General features: G+C 50.8%; 1 protein-coding gene across 1 annotated transcript in view; it reads right to left on the bottom strand.

The window, feature by feature from the left end:
* Positions 1-2,495: 2,495 nt before the first annotated feature.
* Positions 2,496-24,798, bottom strand: part of XKR6 (XK related 6) — a 271,755-nt gene continuing 249,452 nt past the window's right edge. The window contains exon 3 of the mRNA XM_030879180.2: positions 2,496-4,722. Coding sequence (XP_030735040.1) covers positions 3,758-4,722 — 965 coding nt within the window. The 3' untranslated portion in view covers positions 2,496-3,757. The remainder of the gene's footprint in view (positions 4,723-24,798) is intronic.

A 24,798-nucleotide genomic window follows, 5' to 3' on the forward strand; every position in this document is an offset into this window, starting at 1 on the left:
GACAGAGTGGAGGAATGTGTTGGAGAAATGAGAACCTCTGGGGGTGGGTAAGGTCATTGGGGCTCATCTGCTGAATTTAAGTCCTCTTAGCTCTGGTGTGGGATGTCACAGGCCTGTGACAGTGAGCTCAGGGGACACCGCCTTGATGCCGTCTGAGGGGACTGAGGTTTCACGCAGGGGCCCAGAGAAGAGGCAGACCTACTGAGCAAGGGAGAAAAAGAGCTTACAGAAACGATGCTAACAAAATCAGCCTGATTTTAGAGATGCCACCATCTTTGTTCTTCATTCTTTTCTGAGAATGAAAAGAAGGGCCAGATTTTCTGTGGGGGATTGTGGGCATATCTGATGGGGATGCAATAAGGAAAGTTAGTTTCCTATTTTATTCTCTAGCTCCTGGTACAGTATGCTTATCTCCTACCAGAACTAAATTTTGGAGCTTGTTAATTAGTTTTCATCAGGAATTTCTGGGCAAGAAGTGGGCCCAGAGAGTTGTTTTTTTTAAACATCTTAAGCGTTCCCTTGGGGAGCAGCTGGGGCAGCATGAGCTGGTGCCTCAACGCCCTTAAGGGTTTGTCAGGGGTCAGGCAAATGCTGATTAACATGGGATTCCTGGGGTGGGCTGAGGCCACCACCTCTCATCGGGTAAGAGGACAGATGAAAACTTTAAGTTTCCCTCCTCCCTCCCACCCTCCCATGTTCTTTACTTCTTTCTTGACTTTTGTTCCTTTTCCTGTCTCTTTGCAGAACCGGACTTCCCTGCTGCTGCTCATAGATGCGTATTTTCATCCTTAGGAAAGGCTGCGGCACGATGAAGGGAGTGGGGAATAGCATGTCAGGCGAGCAGGGCACCCTCCTGCCTGAGTCCTGTGGAGCCCAGTCCAATGCAGGTGGAAAGAAAGGCTTCCTGAAACATCCTGTGGTCTTCAACTCTGTTCCCAGTAGCTAAGGCTCCAGAGAGCCCTCCCTGAGTCACCCCGACTTTTGGCGCTCCAGGTCAACGGACGTCAGCAGTTTTCTCGGTTGCGTGTAAACACACGCACGCACGCGTGCACACTGAACGTGTATTAGTAAAACAGAGGTGGCAAATTAAAGTCCGTGACTGCGTCGAAATGAAAAAGAGAAAGGAACTAAATCTAAGAACAAACAAGTCTGAGTGGCCGAGGTCCCAGAGGGATGCACAGGATGGACCCCACTCAAATGGCCTCACCTTCTCCAGCCTCTGCAGAGTAAGCCATGAGCTAATAAGCCCTTGGTAGGGAAGCAGAATAAAAAGGAAAAGCACCTCTGACCAGATTGGAACTCCCAATTAATCGCCGAGGGGCCCCAGCCCTCAGAGGGGTGGGGACAGGCCAGCAGGGCTGGTCCTCAGCAGGCCTGGGTGTGCTCTGTGCGGAGTGCTTCCTGGACATGCCCTCCTGCCCTCTGCCCTCCGTCCTGCTGCCAGGGAGAACCCGAGGGGACAGCCACGTCGGGGAGGGAGGGGGCAGGACGGCACTGCAAATTTAGTAATAATCAAGGAAATCAAAGGGGTCTGAACAGAGAAAGGAGAATCCAGTTTTACAACCCAACTGAAATTTAAAATTTGTGGGGTTTTCTGTTTTGCTTTGTTTGTTTTTTACAGGTTTAGATAAACGATGAAGGGAGGAAAGGAGAAACCTCTTTGAATAATATATATTTTTAAAAGAACCCCACAAACATAAAAAAAAAAATTCCTCAGTTTTTGAACTTCTCTTAAGAGTAGCTCAAAGTGAGGTCTTGCACCCTAAACAGTTATATCTGGAATTAAGAAAAAAAATCGCCGCTACACACAACAAAGACTAACAGTATTTTTACTTAAAAATATTGTGTGTATATATAGAGAGACTTATATATATATACCTTTTTTGTGGAGATTTTTTTTCTTTTTGTGATTTTTTTCTTTTCCTTTTTTTTTTTTTTTTTTTTGTGCCCAAGTAGAGATAAGATGGGATTGAAACGATGCCCTAGAACAGAATATTCCTTACAAGAGCAATACTTTGAAAAATAACATTTAAAAAATGGTTGAACATACTCGCAACACCTCCAGAAATTCAACTTGGTACAATGAGGACACAAATAATTGAATCAAATCTTCACCCAAATGACACGGTCTCTAAGACCCAGAGTATGCTGCTGGTGTGACTCTTGCCATCTTAAAGGTGCTCAAGGTAAAGCAACATCCCCTCCCCCTGCTCCCCACTTCCCAGCCCCTTACACTCCACCTCAGCAATACCCAGAGTCGGTCATATATTGTTTTTTCTACATTTCTGGCAAGACCTTGCAGCAGACACACACACACACACACACACACACACACACACACACACACACATATGTGTGCTCTGGGCGCGCACACACACACACACACACACACACACACACACACGACACACACAGAATTTCCCACTCAACCCAGATGCACCGAGTGAGCTGAATAACTCAGCCAACCACAATGGTGAAAGACAGAAGCACCAAACAGTCTTTGAAATGGGTCAGTTATTACAATTGAACTTATTTTTTATGTTCTAATTTTCCTCTTTGTGTTACTATTTTTAAAAAGCACAAACGAAAAATGAAGAATTCTTTCCAGATCAATTTAAGGCTTCCCACCAAATGGAAACAGAAGAGGCCTTACACAATATCACATGGGATAAATGTATACCTTTCACGGCCTTAAAATGACAGAACAAATCATTTTTGCCAGTCACTGATTAAGTATTGTGCCTTTAAATTGATGTCATTCTTTTTGCTACTATGCTGAGTTTTATTATTACTGATTCTCTTTGATTACATATATGGAAATCTCCTTTAATTTGCTTTAGAATTTCCTTTTCTTAGCGAATTATTAGGGTGGTTTTTGTTTTGTTCTGTTTTGCTTTTTCACCAGGAAACAAATGTGATTCTTAATAGGTGAACGCTAAAATGGCACCTAATCAGCCTTCAAGGAGCTTTTCCAACCATCTGAATTTCAAATGGCCCTTTGGCTCCGAGAAGGGGCTGAGAAGTTGGGGGCAGGGATGGGAGAAGGGGGAGAGAAACCAAAAAGAGGGAGGGGTTTCTATGCTTTTGCTTTTGGTCAATTTGTTTTCTTCAATACAAATCATCAGATAGGAAGAATGATTGCTTTACGTTTTATTGGTTGGTTGGTTTTTGATCCGTTTCTAGATTGGTTTCATTTGATTGTTTAATTTTCCCTCTCCCAGTGCAAATATCACCAGAGAGTTTTGCATGAGAAAACGTGACAGTACTTAATGAAACTCAGCACCTAAGGGCATAAGGCAGTTGAAGGTTTTGTTTGTTTGTTTGTTTGTGTTTGTTTTGTTTTGTTCTTTCAATCAGCACCAATCCCGTAAATGACCTACACTTGGTGTAAAGGTATAAAACTTTGTTTTTCTTTTGGAGTGGAGACAACTCCTTCTTCTCCACCGTATGAACCATAGTGTGGGATTTTTTTTTCAATACTGTTACTTATGTGTAAAAAACAAAAGAAAGGTTTTCTTTTTGTTTTTACTTACAAAACATAGAGAATATCTTTGTATACATACAGCGACTGGAAAGAAAGCTTATCTGAAGGGGTTGTGACTTATTTTCTTTTTGTTTTTTGTAGCATTGGTGGTGGTGGTGGTAGTGGTGGTGGTAGTTCTGTGTATTGAAGGAAGGGAGGAGTTATATTTCTTGCAAGCGGCGTTTACCGCAAACCAAACTTAAGGTCCCCTTCTCAACTTGGGTCAAGATGCTCTTAGAGTGAAGACTCATACTGTAGCAACTCGTAAAGGAGCGGTCCATCTCGATACCGAATGCCTACCGCGGCGGGGGTGACATACTGCAGAATGTTAATAGTCCTTCTCAATCTCCTGTCTACAAAATGAGCATCCCAAGCTGGGTATCTCTTTCTTGGCATGTCAATCTTAATGAGGGGCCCTTCTGGGAGGTAAGGACGCCCCAACGGGGTAGAGGGCCCCATGGGTCTCACTTGGAAAACGGGCAAGCAAGTGTCAGCCGTGAGATCCTCCTGTTGTTCCGTTACGGCTCTGGTAGGCGTGACCTGGGTCCCCCGGTACCCAGGGGTCTGAGGCGCCATGGGCTCAACATCGGGGGGCAAAGGGATGCCCCAGAGCAGCTCGGCACAACAGGAGCTGGCCAAGATCTTAACTCGCGGCCCCGTGGGATGCAGCACACCATAGTATAAGAGCATCAGTGCAATCCCAGCCACAAAGCTAATAAAGACACAACACAGTGCTGGCACCGCAAAGGAGTCAGTGGTCTCCGGGTCTCTGTAAAAATACCAAAGGAACGTCAAGGCAGCATTCTCGGTCAAGACTATCGTATAATATGCAAACATTCGATATCGAGTCCGCCCTTCCTTGACGTTAAACCAGCAGAAAATGTACACGATCCCTACCACCATGTTGAAGAGGATCTCCTCCCACTTGGACATGCAGAAGTCTGTTCCGCCATGGATAATCCAGAAGGCCATGGCACACCAGTGAACCACCACGAAGATCCCGAAGTAGAGCTGGAAGATGGAAGCAAAGAGGGCAAAAGAGAGAACTCTGGATGAGATGGTGAAGAGGCGCCAGAAGAGGTGGATGAGGGCCCCTCTGTAGCTCATACTCTTCTTGTCGTCCCTGGAGTCCCGCAGCAGCTTGTGATAGGAGGCTAGCACCCAAGCCAGGGACATCAGGGAAGTCACAGAGGAGACACCTGCCGGAAAGACACAAACCCACACAGTCAAAACCGTGGACCTCAACCGCCGGGCACAGCAGGGCTGCCAGCCGAGGAGATGCCCACACACACCACGATCTAAAGGAGGAGGGAGAAAGAAACACAAAATCAGGACCCGAACTTGGAGGCCATGGCTGCCCCCTAAGCTGACAGCTTGTGAAATCTAGCTTCAGTGTCAACGACCCGGTCCAGAACTTCTGGAGACCCACGGCTCAAGAGTGAAGCTGAGGTTGGCGTGCCCTGCCAAGGGGCTGGAGAGCCAGGACCGCTGTGCTGGCTCATCACCTCTGCTGTGGGAGGGACCCCACGTGTTCTATTGTAAGAGATCATAAGCTCACGGCGGGGTCGGCGTCCTTGTCACTACCAGGCTGTGCTCTCAGAGCAGCCAGCAGACGGGATCACCGATTGTGAAGACCGAGAGCTTGCTAACGCCCCAAGTTGCACAACTGTTCTACTTTGAGAAGGCTTTGGAGTCACCCTTCCCCTTCTCGCCAGCTCGCTCAAGGCCAAGGAGCCCTTAAGGGGATCTTCTATCTGGCATTTCCCCATCCACTCCCTAAGGCCACCCTGATCAAGGACCGGGGATAGCCTGTGTTTCTCTGACTGCTTTCGCATTCACTCTTGTCTCTCGTGGTCTCCCCACGTTCCTTGTTGCCTTCTCCAATCAGCCACTGCTCAAGGTTCCCTGAGGCCTTGACTGGTGAGGCCCTGTCCTTCTCTGCTTCTGTCCTGCAATGAGCAGTGTAACTTGGGCTTTGGGGATGCCTTTCCCCTCCCTAGCCCGGTGAGCTCTCCAAGGCCTCTGCACGTCATTACCTACATGTCTCCTCAACGAGCAAGTGAATGTGTCTGATCCCAACGGACGGTAGAGCAATTTTATTTATGACGCTGCCTATGTGATATTTGTAACTCAATCAATCTAAACACAATAAACAGTGGCTGGAGTCTCTCCAAATCCACCCATGAGCAGGCAATCATGAAGTCAGGCATCGTCATACCATCTCCTCTGGAGCAAGACCCCCTTGCCCCTCTGCTCCTTCAAGCACTATCTCCACTCAGTCCGTCTAGTGCCTCTTTTGTTTTTCTTCTCTCCCCAGATTTCAGAATTAAATGCAGCTAAATTCAGCTGGAGCCCTGAATACTACCCCATGGGCCACCATCTCCTAATCAAAGTCCCCACCTTCACCCCAGAGCACGATTCCCCTACAGCGTTCTTCCAGGCTGACATCAAAGTGACCTGGTCGTTTTCTCTCCTAAGGCCAAAGGTCAGACCCAGGAGCCTCGTTCATCAAGAGACCCATGAAGCTGGCCCAGAGCTCCAGCCTTCTGTTGGTCTTTCCCCGGCCCCTCCTCACCTCTCCACTTGACCCTCAGTGAAGGATCAAAGTCCTCTGTCGCTCCCTCCCCCCCGCCCCATGCATTTGTCCTTCCCCACCCAGCCCACGCGGCACCTCCCTTCCGACATTTCAGGGAGATGCACCGGTCTGCAGCTTGCAGAACATTAGAGTCTGATGCCAAAAACCAGTGTGCTGGCAGAGCACAGAAAAAGCCTGGAAGGTTAACTGTGACAATGAGTATGTGTTGCTTTTGCAAGAATCACAGCCAATGTGGAAAATAAACAGGGAAGAAACAATCCCAATTTCTCCATAGAAGCCAATCTTGAAAACACCTGGTGATTTTCCTCTCACTTTTCTGGAAAGTTCTGAACACAATACTTATGTGTGTGCTGCTTTGCCCTTTGTACACACAGGGCATTTCCACCAGCCTCTGCTGAAGCCATGTGGTCTCTTGCGACCATGTCACAGTGGCTATGCTGACCTTTCAGAGCCCCCTGTGTTCGTGTTCTTTTGAGGCTGGGGCAGGGAGGGGAATGGGTTCCCTTGGGAGTCACGTGATTTAGGCTGTAGGTTTCTGGACGGCAGGGAACGTGCAGTCATCTTGATCGTCTGGGCCAGGCTTATTGCCAACACTGGAGCATCCTCGGAAAGCTTCTTTGCGGCATTACCCCTCTCCTGGTGAACCCATTTCTTGATGCTAAAAGTGATACATCTCAGAGGTGCTACCGACCCTCAGTGATCAGGGGGATCTCTACAGCAGCTGGATGGAAAGAAGGCTTGACTTTTCTGTTTCTTCTAATCAAGCAAAAGGTACTACTTCCCCTGTTTGCAGAAAAGCACAAGCTCGTGACGTAAGAAGTTAGCTTTTGCCGAAGCGTGGTCTAATCCAGTCTAACTCTGAGTGTGCTCTTGAACAAACTTGGGGTGCAGAAGCAGGACAGCCCCTCTGCTGTCACCGTCCTGATTTCATTGTTCGGTGTGCTGTGATGGTAGCCCCATCCATGCCCAAAATGAGCAAAGAGGAATTCAAACGTCCACTGACCACATTGGTGAAGCGAAATTCAATCCTTCATCGTCAATCTATCTTCTGGGTCACCTACGCCACTTCCAGATCCATGCCTGTGGTTTCAGGGTACTGCAGAAATCACTCCCCTCTAAGCCGATGCACACACTGCCTCGGACCACGGTCAGCGCTTCTGGAAGTTCTCTCTAGGATGTGGTATGAATGTTCCGCAAACGTCATAAGACATCACTGCTAAATTACAAGGGGGGCTCGGGAGACAGTCACGTGGAGGACTGAGAGCTGACACTTGGCTGGGGGCCTGTGGGCTGGCTGATGTCCAGCCCCCATCTTACCTCTCTGCCTCATCTGCTCCCGACATGGTGAAGTTGTAGATCGCCAAACGTTATATCCTCTGGAGCTTCACAGACCACCCACTTCAAACCCACACATCCAACAGGAAACAGAGGCTACCCCAGAGAAACTACACACCATGATTCACTGAGCATGTATCTTATTTAGAAGAACCCTGTGATGTAGGTACTTGTTATGGGCAATGTCCCCACCTCTCCCACCCCCAAATTCTTATGTTGAAGCCCTAACCCCCAGGACCTTACTATGTGACCGCATTTGGAGATAGGGCCTTTAAAGAGGCAATTAAGGTAACATGAGATCATTAGGGTGGCCCTAATCCACCCTAATCACTATTGTCCTTATGAGAAGAGATCATTTGGGCCCACAGAGTTGCCTGGGATGTGCTCACAGAGGAAAGACCACGTGAGGACACAGCAAGAAGACGGCCGTTTGCAAGTCAAGGAGAGAAGCCTCAGGAGAAATCAACCCTGCCGACACGTGATCTTGGACTTCCAGCCTCCAGAGCTGTGAGACAATAAATTTCTGTTGTTTTAGCCACCTAGTCTGTGATATTGGATACAGTGTTCCAATTCCATTTTTTTGATGAACAAGATATTTTTCAAAAATCATACTTCTATCAAGAAGTAGAATTGGAATTGAAACTCAGACTCCACGGCCTTGAAAGTAGCCACTGTACTAAATGGACCCTCCAGATTTGGTCTCAGAAGGGACTGGGCCCTCTGGGTGTAAAGGATTTGAATCTTTTGCCAAGAGTGGATGGGAGGTGTAGTACCTACAGGTATCTGAGAGAGGGCCCTGAATATGGAGCTAAAAACCAAATCTGAATTCTCTTCCACTTTCCTCAGGAAAGTAACGTTCAAGCCACAAAGAAAGAGATGACTCCAGCAGAATTAACTGAGATCACGTTCCCTCTGTTAAGTGATTAATCTTCAAAGGCCTGCAGCGTATATTATTACAGAGGGAGGAAGTGCAGGGTTTTCCTCCTGCAGTGGCTCACTTGGAAGATTTCTGTCTGGCCCGAGGTCAACCCAAAAGTCAATGCATTATCCTGGCCAAGACCCCAAGACCACAGCAAGCGGCTGTGGAAGCAGCCTCGTGGCCCCCAGTGAAATTCCCAGACAGGCCTGGGCACAATTATGATTCCTCTCACTTACAGCTCCATCATTTTCTGCGTTGCAAAGATCAGACTGGAAATTGTAAAACACTCCACGTTCGGCTGTGACGAGTTCTGGGCAGTGACCTTCACGGCTTGCTCTCTTTTCCTGCTGCAGACCAGGAAAGGGGGATTGCAGCTGGCCCACTGGGTGAACCAAGTTCAGCCCCACCATCTGGGAGGTCACTAAGCCAGAGCCTCGTGGGGGCCACCCCCTGAGAAAGGCTTGGGACAGGGGCCTTGGGGCTCTGATCACCAGACCCAGGGGCTAAGGTTTCCGGAAACAGGATGTCCACACCTTATGACCAACGGAGCAAGAGCATGAGGGGCTGCAGCCTGCAGTTGGAGGCCCTTGACCAAGGAGGGCCAGTCCTCTGGGAAGTCACCGTCACCACCAATTTGGTGGTGTCCCTGCAATACCCAAGGGTCACTGCCAGTTGAACTGTTGCCAGTTGGGGAGCAAAGCAAAAAATGAGTGTGGATGTCCCACCACGTGAGAAGCAGACAGAGTGACAGGGTGTCTGGGGGAAGATCGGGACCCTAAAATCAGAGAGGGGTGGGGAGCAGATGAAGTGGAGGAACCAGGAGGAAAGGTGTGATGCCGTGGAAGGGACCAGGGCGGCAGGAGGGCCGTCATCAGGGTGAGGTAGGGAGGCTGCAGTCTGGCAAGAAGAAGCAGGGCCATGACCCGGATGGACCAGAGCAGAGCGGCACTGGGGGCCAGTGAATGGGAGCCAGAAAGGGGACTTGAGGAGAAACCAAATCGCGAGACAGTCTCGCCGGGGGAACACTGCACGCGGGTTCAAGGAGTCTCTGAGAAGCCGCGGGAGCACCTGGATTGGCCCCAAGGCTGTTTGTGAGCCTGGGCGAGTGGGGTCCACTGCTGGACTTTGTTTCCCAGAGCGGGGGCGGTGAATGCCCGGCCCTGTCACCAGCTGCCCTGTTCTCCCTTCTGCCACAAAGAGCTCCCTTCTGGTCCCACCGCTAAATCACACACTGGAAAACACTCGAGGAGGAGGGACTGGATGGGGCGCTGAGCAGAGCAGAGCAGGCGCAGAAGAGTCAGCCGTGCAGACTCCTAGCTCCCAGCTCCCTCCTATCAGCATGTCTCCGTGGGCAAGCACCGCCAGCTTACAAAGAACAGCCCCCTGGACCCTGCACCCTCTGCCGTGAGATCCCACCTCTCCCGCCTCTTCTGCAACCTTCTCGAGGGTCACCTCCTTGCTCCCTTAACTCTCCCACCTCCCTTCACTCCTGACCCCCGAGTCACAACAGAGAGCTCTCGGTGAGGTTGACGACCAATTCCTAAGGGTGGCATTCAGAGGACTGGGTCCATGCATCTCCCCCTGACTCTGCCATCTGTCATTTGGATTTACTCTGTCTTTCACACTTGACCATTAGCTAGTCCCCAGTTATGGCATCCTTTCCCTGCTGGGCTGTTATCCTCGTTTTACAGGTGAGGAGACTGAATCTGAATTTAAGAGATGTGGATGTGGCCACACTCCCGTTGTGACTCACCTGATTTATATGGCTTTGTACCCCCATGGGCGGGTCCCCCAGAGATTCCCCAAACCAAGAAACAGGCTCAAGTTGCTATTTGTCTATCCACACGTCAAGGTCAACATCTGCCTCTCTCAGCCCTCACCTCCTCCCTCCTTTTACCACTGAAGCTAAGGTTTGGGGGAACTCCACCGCCTGCTTGTCTAATTTCCACTGTCTATTTTCTCCAGATTGAGCTCCTATTAGACGGGCAATTCTTCTCTTTCCACCCATCAAACTTCACTCATCTTCCTACATTTTAAAAAAGCCCAGTCTGTGCTTAGAAATGCTCTCAGAAAAAAAGATAAGGCAGCTGTGGGCACAGCTCTCTAAGCATCACTGCCTGTCTCCTGTACTAACCTCCACCCAGGAGACACAGCAAGGGAGTGATGATACAAAGGTACTTTCCTACCCGGGCCACCAGGGAAAGGAAACCAGCCTCAAGGATGCCATCTGTGAACCAGGCTCAGAGACGTCAAGTAACTTGGCCAAGGTTACACAGGAGTAAGCAAGAGTGCGACCACCGACCCCTGGGATTATCTCACTCCTCACTCACGGTCTGTGTGCTGGGGCCAGTCATCCTGGCTTCCGAGATCCAGTTGTCAAATTGGCAGGAATTTTGTGGGCTGGCTGATGTCATGTGAGAGGCCTGAAATAGGTGTGGTGGGAATATTTACACCACAGAAATTGGCAAATGCTACAAATTAGGGTTCCTTCCAACCCTGCTAAGAACTGGTTGTTAAGCATTTACCAGCACACCCCTTACACTTGCTGAACATTGTTGCCAATTAGAGGAGCCTCATAATGTTCTCCTCCACATTCCTACTCCACACTTCTAAGCGAATCAGACGCACTGCCTGGCGATCAGTCAGAATTATATTCTGTGAGTCTGATGTGGCAGCAACAAAGAAATCAATCTCTTTTTTCAACTTACACTGAAAATACATCCTCAGTAAATAATTTAAGGTCTAACAGTTTTCTTTGAGCTGTAGACTTTTGCAAGCACTGACATATTCATTTTAGTCCCATTAGGAGAGAGTGTGAGCCCCACGTGAGGTTACCACATGGGGTCACCTTAAGACACTCCTGACATTTCCAGACTGACCTTTAGGAAGGGTCATAATAAAAGATGGCATCCATCCCTGTGGATGTAACCCTCAGGACAGACACACCGGTGGCTGAGGCAACCTGAAAAAACCCAAGGCCAGTCAGGGTGGCATGGTGTAAACATAGGAAGGAAGGGAGGACTGGAATAATTCAGGAGAGCTGACATCTGAGGAATTATACCTTCACATGCTCCTTAATGTCAGGGAGATGGTCCACGGGGGACAGAATTCAAATCGGGCCATCACAGCAGGAGTCTCCGTTACAGAGCATGTCTTACCATGGTTTCTGTGACAAATCTCTTCATTGACTCTGAATTCAGGCTCATTATGTCACCTGTTAATCTCTAATAAGTTTCCATAACAATAATACCCCCTCTACTGAACAGCTACCTTGGCCCAGACTCTATGCTGTGACACCCATTAACCGGATCATTCTTCCCTATAAATGTACCTGAGGCTGATTTTAAGATGCAGAAATGAAGGCTCACGGTCTAAGCCGCTTTTCCAGATCAAGTAGTTAAGAAATCACAGAACCGGGATTTGAACACAGGCTACCTAACTCCAAAACTCAGATTCTCTTTTGAATCACTGGAAGGGCATGTCTTCCCATCCCCGTTCATAAGTGAAGGAATTAGCATTCAGGTTTATACATCAATTTCTTATCAATTTGGTAATCGAGCCCCTCTGATCATCTCTGTGAGCACCGGTGGCCAATCTGTAGGCCTGCAAAGCCGAGGACCCCCCCTGGAGGCCCCTCCCTGAGCCTGCCAGTAAGTGCAGAGCTGGTGACACCTCTTTTTCATCTCTCTTGCCCAGATTGTTGGGAGGACCTCCTAGTGGGTTTCCCTGCATCCGCCCTCATCCCGACAGGCCACTCGCAATTCCACCAAAGTGACTAAGCTGAGGTACGTCTCTCCTCGTGGCCTCCCAGGCAGCCTGTCAACGGTGCCTGACTTTCAACCTTTTCCCAGGGAGGATATGCCTTCCCGCCCTGCTGAACTCAGCTGTGCCCGTGACCTGTCCCAGCCACTGGCACATGAGCAGAAGTATGTGTGTGTCACATCCAGGAGGAAGGGCATGCTCCCTCACCCCCGCCGCAGTGACCTGTGATAGACGCACAACAGCAAGAAATGAACCGAAGTTGTTTTAAGCCAGGGAAATGGTTCTGGCCTCTAAATCCGGCACGGCCAGCCTCTCCTACTCACACACCGCTTCGCTCAGGGTTAATGCGTGGCCTTATACGGCCTGTAGGGCCCCTCGCGACACTGCCTGGAGTTACAAGTGTATGCCATGGAGTCCCCACCCACGCCCTTCACCACCTGCCTTCTCCGATGGCCTCAAACCTAAGTCCCTCTCATGGCACCAGACCTTCATCCTGGGCCCTATATGAGACGGCCCCTTCCTGCTCCAGGGTCGCCTCACGCCAGCCCCTCGCTCCCCCTCTGTCCCACGTGGTCCAGGCACAGTCCCGCCTCAGGGCATGTGCGCTGGCTCTGTCCTCCACCTTGGGGGCCCTTCCCCAGGTCCCCAAGTGTCACCTCACTAAGGCCTTTACCAGAGCTCGGCCTCTCAGCCAGGCCATCGCTGGCCAGCACACTGAAAACTGCAACCCCCAATGCCTCCCCCACCTTCCAGGCTTCATTTCCCACCTTGGCATCTCCCACCACCTCCATACACTTTCTCTCTTACTCATTCCCCTTTTCCTTAAGTTCGTAGGTACCATGATGCATGTGAGCCCCCAAGGGCAGTGCAGCAATTGGTCAGGTCCTTCTGAAACTATGTGCAAAACCGTGGGGGTATTTTTCTCACGAGACCGTCCACAGCTGTCCTCTGATTCTCAAAGGGGCCCATAGGGAAAGGGGTCTGTGACCCACCAGCCATCTCCCCTCACGCCATTTTCCCCCGGGGAAAGGGGAATTCCCCGGGAGCCTTCATTTATGCCTGTGTCCTTTAGAAGAAAACCTTGAGGGTAGAAGACGGAGATGAAGAGGAATAACATTCAGTGAATGTTCCCAATGCATCAGGCATTATGCCAGATACTCTGCCTAAGTTATTTCGTTTCATCCTCACAATAATCCCCTGAAGTGTCTACTGGTGTCCCATTTTATAGGAGAGGAGACCAAGGCGCAGAGAGGTAAAAGGATCTGTCTAGTTTCTGCACGAAGCATGTCCTTTTATTCTGATGGTTTGCCTTGTGGGGTCTTGTGGATCCTGGAGGGACCGCCCCTCCCAGGTTTAGCAAATTCCTCAAAACAGCAAACCACAAGTGCTTTTCATAGGCAAACCAACCAGTCCGGAACGCACACCTCCTCTATTGGGCTCTGACACTCTGGGCCACTATCCCCCTGTCCTAATCACCCCAGGGCCAGGTACCAGACAACTAGGGACAGCGCTGTGCCCCAGAGCCTCCTGAAATTATTCAGACTAGCCTATGCTAAGCCTGCTTCCCCTGCCTCACTCATTCCTTCCCTGGGAAACCACAATAAAGGCTCTTGCCCACATTTTCCCCTCACTCCCTCTGCCTGCTGATGGACACTGGTGCTTCCCCAGGTGGCCCCCCACCCCATGGTGTGGCATGCCCTCTCCCCTTGGGATCTCTGAGTAACAAGCGATCTTTTCAATGGCAGTTGTCTCCTGATCTGTTGCCCTTGAGACGCCTAAATAACAACAAAACCTGTCTTTTAAACAGTTACAACATTAGCAAACTGTTGGAGAGGGAGCTTCAAACCCAGTATCTCCAGCTCCAAAGTCCCCCATGGCCTGGGGTTACAAGGCTAAAAAGCCTCCAGGAATTCCCTTGTCCCATGGGCTCAAATCCAAGCCCCCACTCATGGTGCCCAAGACCGCTGTGTCTGGGCCCTGCTCCCAGGCCCGTGGTCAGGACCTGGTGATATTAACGCACTTACAGAGGCAGGAGAGCACCGTGGTTCTGAGTGTGTGCTCTGGAACCAGGATAGATTCTGCCACCCTGCTGTCAAGTGTCACCTTCCCCGCTATATCAGTGTCCTATGGCTGCTGTAACGAATTATCGCCAACTTAGTGGCTTGAAACAGCACGGAAGTCAGAGTCTGAAATGGGGTTCATTGGTCCCAATCCGAGGTGTCAGAGGTTTGGGCTCACTCTGTAGAGGCTCCAGGAGAAAATCTGCTTCCCTGCCTTTTGCAGCACCCACAGCTGCATTCCCTGCATCCCCTGGCTCACGGCCCCTCCCCTCCTCTTCAAAGCCAGCAGGGTAGCATCTTCAACTCTTCCATTTGTCACATCGCCTTCTGTCCCTCTGATCCTCTGTCTCCTTCTTATGAGGACCCCTCTGATTATATCAGATACAACTGGATAACCCAGAATAAGCTCCCATCTCAAAATCCTTAAGTCAATCACACCTGCATAGTCCCTTTTGCATAAAGTGCCACGTATAGGCTCAGGGGATTAGGAAGTGGACATCCTGAGGGGCCATGTTCAGCTGACACCACCCACAGTCACCCATTTAATAGCAGGGCAAAGGTCCTCAATGGGAATGTTACATTCCCCCATCGCCCCCCACCCCCAGGACATCTGGCAGACTTTCTTGGTTGTCACAGCTCGGGGTGAGGGCGCTGTGGGCATCTAGTGGGTAGGAACCAGGGATATTGCTAAATATTCTGCAGAGCACAGGACAGCTCCCCAATACACAAGCAAAGAATGATTTGGCCCCAGATATACTAGTGCTGAGAATGAGAAACCCTGTGACGGGGTTCCTATTCCTATTTCCTCAATGTTCTCAAGTTACAAACAAACTGTGAACCTGCATGTGTCAAGCAGCTGGAGATTCAGGTTTTCTAGAGTTCCTCCTGAGAACTGCTCAATATCCTGAAAGAGGCCCCTGGGGTGCAGACCAGTGACCTTGGGAGAGGTCATGAGAACAGCATCTCTGCGGTCTGATACCTAGACAAGGAGTCTCTTCTGAGCAGCTGACCACGAGCTGACGGTCACTCTGGGAACATGGGGGAAGGCAACAGCCCCCCTCTCAAGGAGCTTCAAGGTCAAACACTGGTATTTAAAGGACCGGGCAGGAGGAAAGCTAAATCCAGCCCTCTGATTCGGTTGCCTCTTCTTTCTAAGATGCTGTCAGAGCTATTGAAATACCATCTTCACAGCCAACTAGGTAAAGGCAAACTTTAGAGAGTCTAGAACAAATGTCAGCCACTCAGCTGGTCTGGCACAAGCCTCGCAGACGCCTGGATCCTGGTGGGCCTGAAGCACACTGTGAAGAAATCCGTCTGCTATCCCTGGAAAGTTTCAGCAAATCCACCCTCACTGAGGAGCAAACAGCCAACCAGTCTCAATGCCCTGATGCTCCCAGACGGACTGCATTTTAACAGAGGCCGTGCGATGCCCTGGAAAGCATGGGCTTTGGTACAAGCAGACTGGGCCTTAGTTTATTGTTCGTGACCCATGCGTAAAAACATGGATTTGGAATATTCAATGTATATTTGATATATGTACATCTTTGATGTACTCACATACTATACTATATATTTATATATCTATATATAGTGTATATATATAGAGAGAGAGACAGAGACAGAGAATGTGTATAGTACGATGTACATACGTGGTGAATATATAGGGTGTACATATACAGTATCCTATGGCAATAAAGGTGTGCCTACATGTCCTATTCCCCCGTACACACGTATATAGACTCAATTATATTTGAAATGGTATTATTCATGTGTTACTCGTTATTGCCTGTCTCCACTAAGATGTAGGCCCCCGAAGGGCAGAGACTTGCCTGCCTGGCTCACCTCTGTTCCCCCAGAGGCTAGCACAGGGCCAGGCGTGCTCAGTGCAGATGTGTTTCAGGGAGCCTGTGTGATGTATTATCGTTGACCGTCAGACTTACCTATAACATTTTATTTTTTTTTGCGGTACGCGGGCCTCTCACGGTTGCGGCCTCTCCTGTTGCGGAGCACAGGCTCCGGACGCGCAGGCTCAGCGGCCATGGCTCACGGGCCTAGCCGCTCCGTGGCATGTGGGATCTTCCCAGACCGGGGCACGAACCCACATCTCCTGCATCGGCAGGCGGACTCTCAACCACTGCCCCGCCAGGGAAGCCCATACCTATACTATTTTGACAAAGGCCTAACCTAACTGATTTTCTCATGCAATCATGCCTTCCCAAGAGAGAAGCAGGCCTGCAGCCGGGGGCAAGAGCATCTCCAGCTCAATCTCACCTTGCAGGGCCCTGGGATTCCAGGTTTGTAAGTGGGGGGAGATGAGGGTCCTGCTGGGATTCTAAGCTACAATGATGTAATTTAATCTAAACCCCAAAGTCATTCCCTCACCCGAGACACAAAGTAACTGCATGTGTAACTCTTACCCCTAGTCCCCAGGTGGCTTCCCCTCTAATCTCACAGGGTCCCCACCCATCCCCTCTGAGTAGATTACGGCAGGTACGATTATTCCCAACTTAAAAAGGAGAAACCGAGGCTCAGAGAGGTTAAGTGATGTGTCAGAGATCCCAGCCAAATTAACGGGCAAGGGGGGTGGCTAGAAGCCAGCGCCCACAGCTGGAGTTCCCACCTTTTCTCCTGTCACATCCCCCCCTCCTCCCCCGCGAACTGCTCCTCCAGCCAACCGGCTCTGTGTCTCCCTGACAGGTCACCGCACGATCTGACCACCGCAAGAGAAATCCTGGGAGGAGAACGGCTTGGGCCAAGGGCAGGGGCACCGCCCACTTCTGCACCAGGGACTGAGGGTGGGGAGGAGGGAGAAGCGGGAGAAATGGGGGGGACAGAAGCGCGAGACTGGCCATCGCAGGCTGACCTCGCTGCTGCTGCTGCGCCCTCGGCACTGTGCTGGGCTAGAACCAGCACTCTCCACGGTCCTGGCCTGGTTACAGGAGGAACGGCCCCTGGAGCCCTGGAAGGGGCTGTGTCAGGAGGCTGCGGAGGGCTCTCAGACCGCTGTTGAGCTCCACAGCAGCTCAGGCGAGCAGCCTGGCGAAGGGAGCAGAGCTGCCAAGCAGGTGACGTCGCCCAGCCAGAGCCTCGCTGAGCAGGGCAGCAAAGCGGGCCTCGGATGGGTGATTGCCAGGGGGCCCCCTTTGTGACACAGACAAATGTATTTCACTTGCTCCTGACAAAACCCCTCTGAGGCAGGAGTTACGACGCATGGTTTACAAACGAGAACCCCGAGGCTCAAAGAGGCTAAGGGCCTTATGGGACTGATGCAGCTTCTAAGTGCAGATCAGAGTGTGAAGCCAGGTCCACACCTGTTACCACTCAAAACAGGAGGCAGCACCTTTTCTTCTAGGCGACAGTCTCAGGAGACTACCGGAGGGACAAGCAGAGAAGGCCTCAAGGTACTTGGTTATTACTGGGGCAGGGTGGGGGGGTGAAGGGAATGATGGGGTCCCCAAGAACAGCAGGAGATGGGGATGAGCTCCACGCGGTCACAGGTGGGCAGGTATTACAGCGGGCAGGCTCCTGAACCCCAGGGTCTGGCAGCCTGGGGCACGTGGGGTCTGAACACATAAGAGGGCCTGGAATTGAGAGGGGACTCAGCTTTCCGCTGGTCAGCGTCAGACCCAAACGTCACTCCAGGTTGGCCAGGGAGTGACTGCCTCACCCCTAGGACTCCTCTTGTTGTCCTGACCCACCTAACACCTCCAATTGTGTCTAGAATGGAAAGGATCCCTTTTTTATTTTTACAGATGAAGAAGGTGAGGCTCAGACAGGAAGGAGAACAGCTTACAGGGACTCCCCCATTTCCTTCTCAGGGTCTCTTCCATTCCACCCACTCCCCAGGAGTGAGAGATGTGTGACACAGGAAGACATCATTCATGAAATCTGTAGGCCTTCTTTCCGTGGAAATCTTAAGAAATAGAAAAGATCTTTTGAAGATCACTTAATTGCCGTCTTTCCTGGAGCTGGGAGTTCCCACGAGACCTTGAGTTTGCGATTGCCTCTAATGTGAATGTCTAGCCTAATAATTAAACATTGCTCCTGTCCGATTCTTGCTCAGATTCCCCCACTTTTCTCTTCCTTACAGTCACAGCCTGCCAGACTGAAAGGACTTCAGGAGTCCCTCCTGCCCTTACTCATATTACTCAGGCTCAGAGATGAGATGGGAGAGATTTTCCCAGCATCCCTTGCCACGTTCTAGCACAGTGGACTCAGGACCCAGGGCTCCTTCAGCTGCCTGCCTCCCTGTGCAGGAAAGTTGCGGGGTGGGAGACAGGAGAGCAAATCTAAGAAGGGTGACGTGTCTCTGTGGGGCAATGAAACTGTTCTGAGATTGGTCGTGGTGATGGTGACAACTCCGCGGATACGCTAACAGCCATTGAATCGTACACTTCAAGTGGGTGAATTTTATGGTATGTAAAGTGTATCTCAATAAAGCAGTTTAAAATTTTTTAACAAAGCAGAAGAGGAAGAGATGCTCTGCTGGCAGGACCCCCGGGGCAGGGCTGAGCCCAGGCACGACACACCCACCTTCCCAACCTCCTGGCTGCTCCCCAAACACTGGAGTCACTTTCTTAGCCCAAGGCCTTGCCCTTGGCTGTCCCCTCCTCTGGTACACTCACCTCCAGAGATCTGTGGGCTGGCTCCCTCCCTCCTTCATATCTTTGCTCAGAGGTCCCCTTCCTGCCACCCCATTGAAGACTGGGAGACCTTCCTGCAACACTGTTGAAGGCTGACACGGCTCTGCTGCCCCGCCCCTCTCTCTTCCCAGCTTTAGAGCTCTGCTGAGTACCTACCATTTTCTAATAGCTGTTTTGTTCGTTGTCTGTCTCTCCCTACAAGAAATGCAAGCTCCATGAGAGCAGGGCTTTCTGTCTGTTTTGTTTATTGCTCATATCTGTCCCCAGTGCCTAGAACCATGCTTGGTGCATAGTGGGTGCTTAATAAACAGTTACTGACTAAGTGGCCCCGTTACAGTTACGGCTAAGGCTTCTGAACTGGCAGCACTCGGCGCCTCCCCCGAGAAGCCCCACTGGCTTTGTCCCAACGTTTCATGCACAAGCATTTTCAGGTGGCCGATGGTTATTTCATCTGTGTTAACTGTAGTGAAATTGATTTAGCCTGCCTTTCTCAAACGTTTTCTGCTGCTTTAAGAACGCTCCCTCATACGTACATACTGCCTTTTCTTTTACACTTAAAATTTGTTAAGAGGGTAGATCTTACATGTGTTCTTATCACAGTTGAAAAAAAAGAACTCTCCTCTCTTTTTGACGCACCAAAAGTGATGTCTCTGTTTAATATCCTTGCAAACTCTGTTTAGAAGTGTGAGGTTTTAATGTTCTGTTTGACAAGAAGCCACTGGGAGCTGAAGCAGAAGTGGGAGCTGGAGTTGGCTGTTCAGGGCACCCTGTGTGTAGACGCCAAGCGGGTATCTGATGGGCAAGAAGGAGGGGCAGCTTCTCAGAAGGAGACAGAAACAGAGCTGGGGAGAGTTCGTACCCTGGGGAAACGAGAGAGGCCGAGTCTGTGTTCTGGGGGGAGAAGGAAGGCGTGTCCCTCTTCACTGCAGGTACGGGTGAAGATGCAAGACAGCCAGGGGAAGGGCATGAACAGGGAAGTGCACGTCTTCTCCTTTATCTATCCTGGAGGCTAAGACCGAGAACTGGCATGAGCAGCCTGGAGCTGAGATCCGAGGCTGGAAGATCGTGGTACCAACCTGGTCTGAAACCCCAGAGCATCTCTCAGAGCTAGCAGCTCCAGCTCAGCACGGGGTGGGGGTGAGGGCCAGGGGGAGTCAGGGAGAAGGGGGCTACTCCACCAGGATTAACTCAGGCGGTGGCTCACACAATAGGGGATCAGGGGGCACCGAAACCCCCCATAACTCTGCTCAAGGTGATTCATTATCTGATGGTGTTTGATGCAGTGAAATGGTTGTTTCAGTAACAAAGTTTACTCCTTGGTAATGAGGAAAGTTGAGTAGGAAATTCCCAGGTCTGGTATAGAACACAGATCTGTGGTCATGGGCCACACAACCAGACCACCCTCACTTTCTGGGTGGCAGCTTCACCTCAGTGTAACCAAAATCCTAAATGATCAAGTAGCCAACTTTTGTGTCCCAGCTTTGGAGGGTAACAGCTAATGTCCATATGAGCGGGACTGGAGAGACAGGACAGCATTTTTCACACTACAGAAAAGAAATCTCCCAAGGGGAGAAACATGGACGTCTTTCACTGTGGGGAGGGGAAGGCAGGGAGGGCCGTTTAACCAAGCCCACAGCCGAGAAGCAGACCCTGGCCTTCGCTCCCCTGAGAACCGGAACCTGGAAGCCTAGCCCTCACGCAGAATGGAAACCTGATCCGGAGAGGAAGCCCGGAGAGGGAGCTGATTGGGATGACTTTCGTCCTCACTCGGGAAAGGAGGAAGAGCTCCTGGGGTGGCAGCTGAAGAAAAAGGTACAGACGGGAGCAGAGAAACTGGACGAACACCTGCCTCTCTGCAGCACTCTCTTGCTGGAGAAAGGAGCAAATGTGAAGCTAAGGTACACGCCACTGGTGGGCTTCTGATGTAAGCGGAGCTGACAAGTGAGGTTAAGAAAGAAGGAAACTATTAGAGAGGTTAACACCAAAGGGATGGAAAGACAAGAGGCCTATTTGTATCTCAGAGCTCAACGTTTGTTTAAAAGAAAACCAATGCTTAAGGGCTTGGTGTTTAAGAACACCTACCGAAGGGTAGGTATCTTAGCAAACCCATTCCTGACACAGCATCTTGCCTACAGCAGAGCAGGTGCCTGACAAGTGGGGTCGTGAGGCCACGGGCAAGTGGTCATCAGAGCCCTGTAAGGCGGATAACTCCTCACGGTGAGCTCAACCCCAAAAGGCAGGCTCAGGTGCTGTGTGGGTGTCGCCAGTGGCGCTCGCCAGCCCTGCCGATGTTCACGTGGGAGGGTCAGAAAACCCAAAAAGCCAGGAAAGGTGACAGAGCTACGAACCCTTGACCCAGTCCCCATAGAGGGGATTTCTAACAGCATACCCTGTTAGAAACCTCCAGCCCTCCTTCTATCACTGCCTGCACCAGGCCTGCTAAGTCTTGATTTCCGCTCCAGAGCAGCCCTCCAGCCCGTGCACTTGGCTTCCACCCCCAAACACTCCAACCCCATCGTTTCACCCCTGAACCTCCACCGCTGCCTCTAACCGGCGTTCCTGGCTCAGCTCTTGTTTTCCTCCCTGCACAGCAGGAGAGGGCATCTTCTTTAAAAGACTTCCTACATAACCCTCCCCGCGGCACCTGGTATAAACCCAAGCTGCCAGGCCCCTGCCTTCCCCTCCATCCTCCGCACATCACTCTCCTTCCCCACACCGCCAACCTCCAGCTGTGCTGAGTCCTTTCATTTTCTAGAGCAAGCCAGGTGTTTCCTATCTCAGGGCCTCTACGCATGCCGTCCCCTCTGCCTGGAAGGCTGTATCTGCTTCTCCCATAGCTGGCTCCTCAGTGTTTATGCTCAGCTGAAATGTCAACTCTCTGCAGAGGCTTCCTCTGACATTCCTGCTCAAATAAGCTCTCTCCACACCCCACCCCGTGTACTGTGGTCTTGGCACCCTGACTGTTTGCTTAAGGCACTTCCCACAGCGTGCTAGCTGTCTAGCTGTTTCTGTTATGTCTCCCAAGAGAGAATGGAAGATTCATGAGGGTCCGGACCACATCTGTTCCCTGTTACCCTCAGCACGTAGTACGGCTCCTGACTTAATGCATCTTGTTGAACGGCAGACTGTATCAAGTGCCCCTAATACGCCAGCCAAGGTGCTGTAGAGGGGTACGTGCAGCTCGTTAGACCTTCACCACCACCCAAAAGCAGTTATTATGCCCACTTTACAGATGAAGAAGCCCAGTTAGGAAATTAACGTGCCCCGTGTCGTAAAGCCAATAAATGGTGGAGGTGGAATTTATACGCAGCTCTGTCGGGCTTTTCTCACTATTCAGGACTGCTTTCCAAACTCCGTCACAGCCTAGAAGCCTCGTGAAGCTTTCAGCAGACAAAAGACTCACTACTAGTGTAAGTGGCATATCAGATAACATGCCCCTTTTATATCTTTATTTAAACTTTCAAGACACCAGATTTAAGTAAGACCCCACTGAAGTACCCAAATGACTCTAGCATAAGATTTCCATGATTTATTATTACTGTTACTATTGGGTTAGCCAAAAAGTTCGTTTGGGTTTTTACGTAAGATTCCTTAAGGTGTTACGGAAAAACCCGAACGAACTTTTTGGCTAACCCAATATTATCTTTTGACTTGAGTCTGGTTTTGTGGGTAAATTGGATACAAATCCATCTTGCAGGCCAAATACTGTACTGCTAACCCAGTGATAAAAGAGGAATAAAAGGTGGATAGCTGGCAAAAGTGGAAGAGGTTGGCATTGGACAAGATCCATGGAAAACTCACCTATTACAGCAATAGTGATCTTTCTAGCCATCTACTAGCATTAACGGTATAGAGTGGACAGATGTCACCAAAAGCCCACCAAACAAGGCCAGTTAGCCATGATCTCACTAGTAACTCGTGGTCCAATTCAGAAAGTGTATCTGCAGTAAGAGCTCGACCATCACCAACCACAAAATGACCAGATGCGGCCCGAGGCCCTTGACATTTATCACGTCAAAAATGCTCAGAACAACCCTCTGTGGTAGGTACCAATATTATCCCCATTTCAGAAACGAGAAAACTGAGGAACAGAAAGGCTCGGTCACTTGCTGAAGGTCACACAGCTGTCCAGCAGCAGGCGGAGTCACCCCATCTTTCCAGGCCACGGTCCTCTAAGAACTCACAGAGTCCACGTCGCCAACACGTCCCTTCCAAGTTCACAGACTTTGTCTCCTCTCCTCCAATTTCTACTATTTAAAATGGTTTTCTTTAAAGGGCATACATTTCATGCAGCTTTTTATGGGAAAAGAGAGGGAAGGCATCTACCACCATAACACAAGGGTCCAGTGATGAGCAGATATTCTAGAAGTTAAGAAAGAGGAACATGGGACTTCTCTGGCTCCAGTGGTTAAGACTCTGCTTCCACTGCAGCGGGCACGGGTTCAATCCCTGGTCGGGGAACTAAGATCTCACATCCCGCACGATGTGCCCCCCAAATAAATAAATTAATTAAAGGGTTGATATTTTTTAAAAAAGGAAAAAGGAACATGCCAAGAGCTTACAGTCTATGCTCCATGACAGTGACGGCCGGTTTCCTTCCTTCCCATCACCCCAGCCAGCCCTGCAGACCCTCATCCTGGGGACTCACAGCCCAACAGCAAAGATTGCCACTGACCTCTGTCAGGCCCAGCAGCCCCCAAATGTATTTAACTGTGCACGTCTATTTCAAGAAATAACTATTCCATTCACCAAACACGTGGGGAAGTGCTCCCCCAACCTCTGAGCCGCTGGCATGAAAAGACAGGCATGTGGGCAGAAGAGCCAGGGAGTGCTTCCCCAGGCCAAAGTAGCCTGGCTCTTGTCACTCCCAGGCTCCTGCTGACAAAGGCTCGCCCAGCGGCCCCTTAGCCTTTGCTGACATGGGCCGCCTGGGCTCCCATGTCAGGAGGACCCCTAGGAAGCAACATCGGCTGCCCCTCGAGCTTCCTCTCTGCGGACTTCACATCCAGCCTCTCTGCATTTCTAACCTGAGCAGTGATCACAGAAAGAGTGGGCTCAGCAAGGCAGCTGGGGCAGCATGACCCACGGGGCAGAAGATGGGGGGTCACCCAGGATTGTGCCCATGCCACTTCCCTGGCAATGCGAAACACACCCCCTTAGATGCCTGCAGAGCTGGGTAACAAAGTGTTCTACGTGCCGAATATCATTGCATTCCCCCCAAATTAGGTACGGTTGTCATCTCCCCCGTTATACCAAAGAGGCATAGAGGTTCAATGAAAGGCCAGAGCTTGGGGCCACGTGGGGCAAGGGGGTATCCCGCTGGAAAGCCCCCCCTACAGGTGCTCATTCATGAACTTGGTGGGACCCAGGGCCCGCTGGAGCAGCTGGGGAGCTGTGGGCCCAGAGGTGAGGACCCAGGAGGCCAGCAGGCCCCGCTGGCCAGGGAGAGGTGGGCATGGCGAACAGACCCTCTGCCCCAGCTGCCTTGCTACTCCAGATCACACATGCTCGAGCCCTCTCGAGTCAGGAACCTCTGGGCTGAGTCCCTGCAGCAACAGTCCTGCTTGATTATTCCTCACGACGGGAAGCTCTCTACTTCCTGAGAGTCTTTCCATCCCTGGACGGCTCCTGCTGTTTGAAACGTCTCCCACATGTAGAATCGATAACGGTCTCCCTGCAGCTCCCTCCAGACCCTTTGGAGCATCATCCTTCCCTGACATCCCTTCAAATGGTGAAATTCACATAGCTCAAGTCCTCCCCAGGCAAAACGTCCCCAGGGCCCCCCAAGTGCTGTGATCTCCAGCCCCTCGTCACCCTAGACCTTCTCCCCTGCTGGAGCTCCAGCCCTGCTGAAATGGGCTCTGACACGACAATGACACTTGCAGGCTGGTCTGACCTGGGGTCTGCCCTGACATTGGCGACCTGGGGTGAGACTCCACCTTTACCAGAGGAGGCCAATG

Source organism: Globicephala melas, chromosome 6 (assembly GCF_963455315.2).
Source record: "Globicephala melas chromosome 6, mGloMel1.2, whole genome shotgun sequence".
NCBI lineage: Eukaryota > Metazoa > Chordata > Mammalia > Artiodactyla > Delphinidae > Globicephala > Globicephala melas.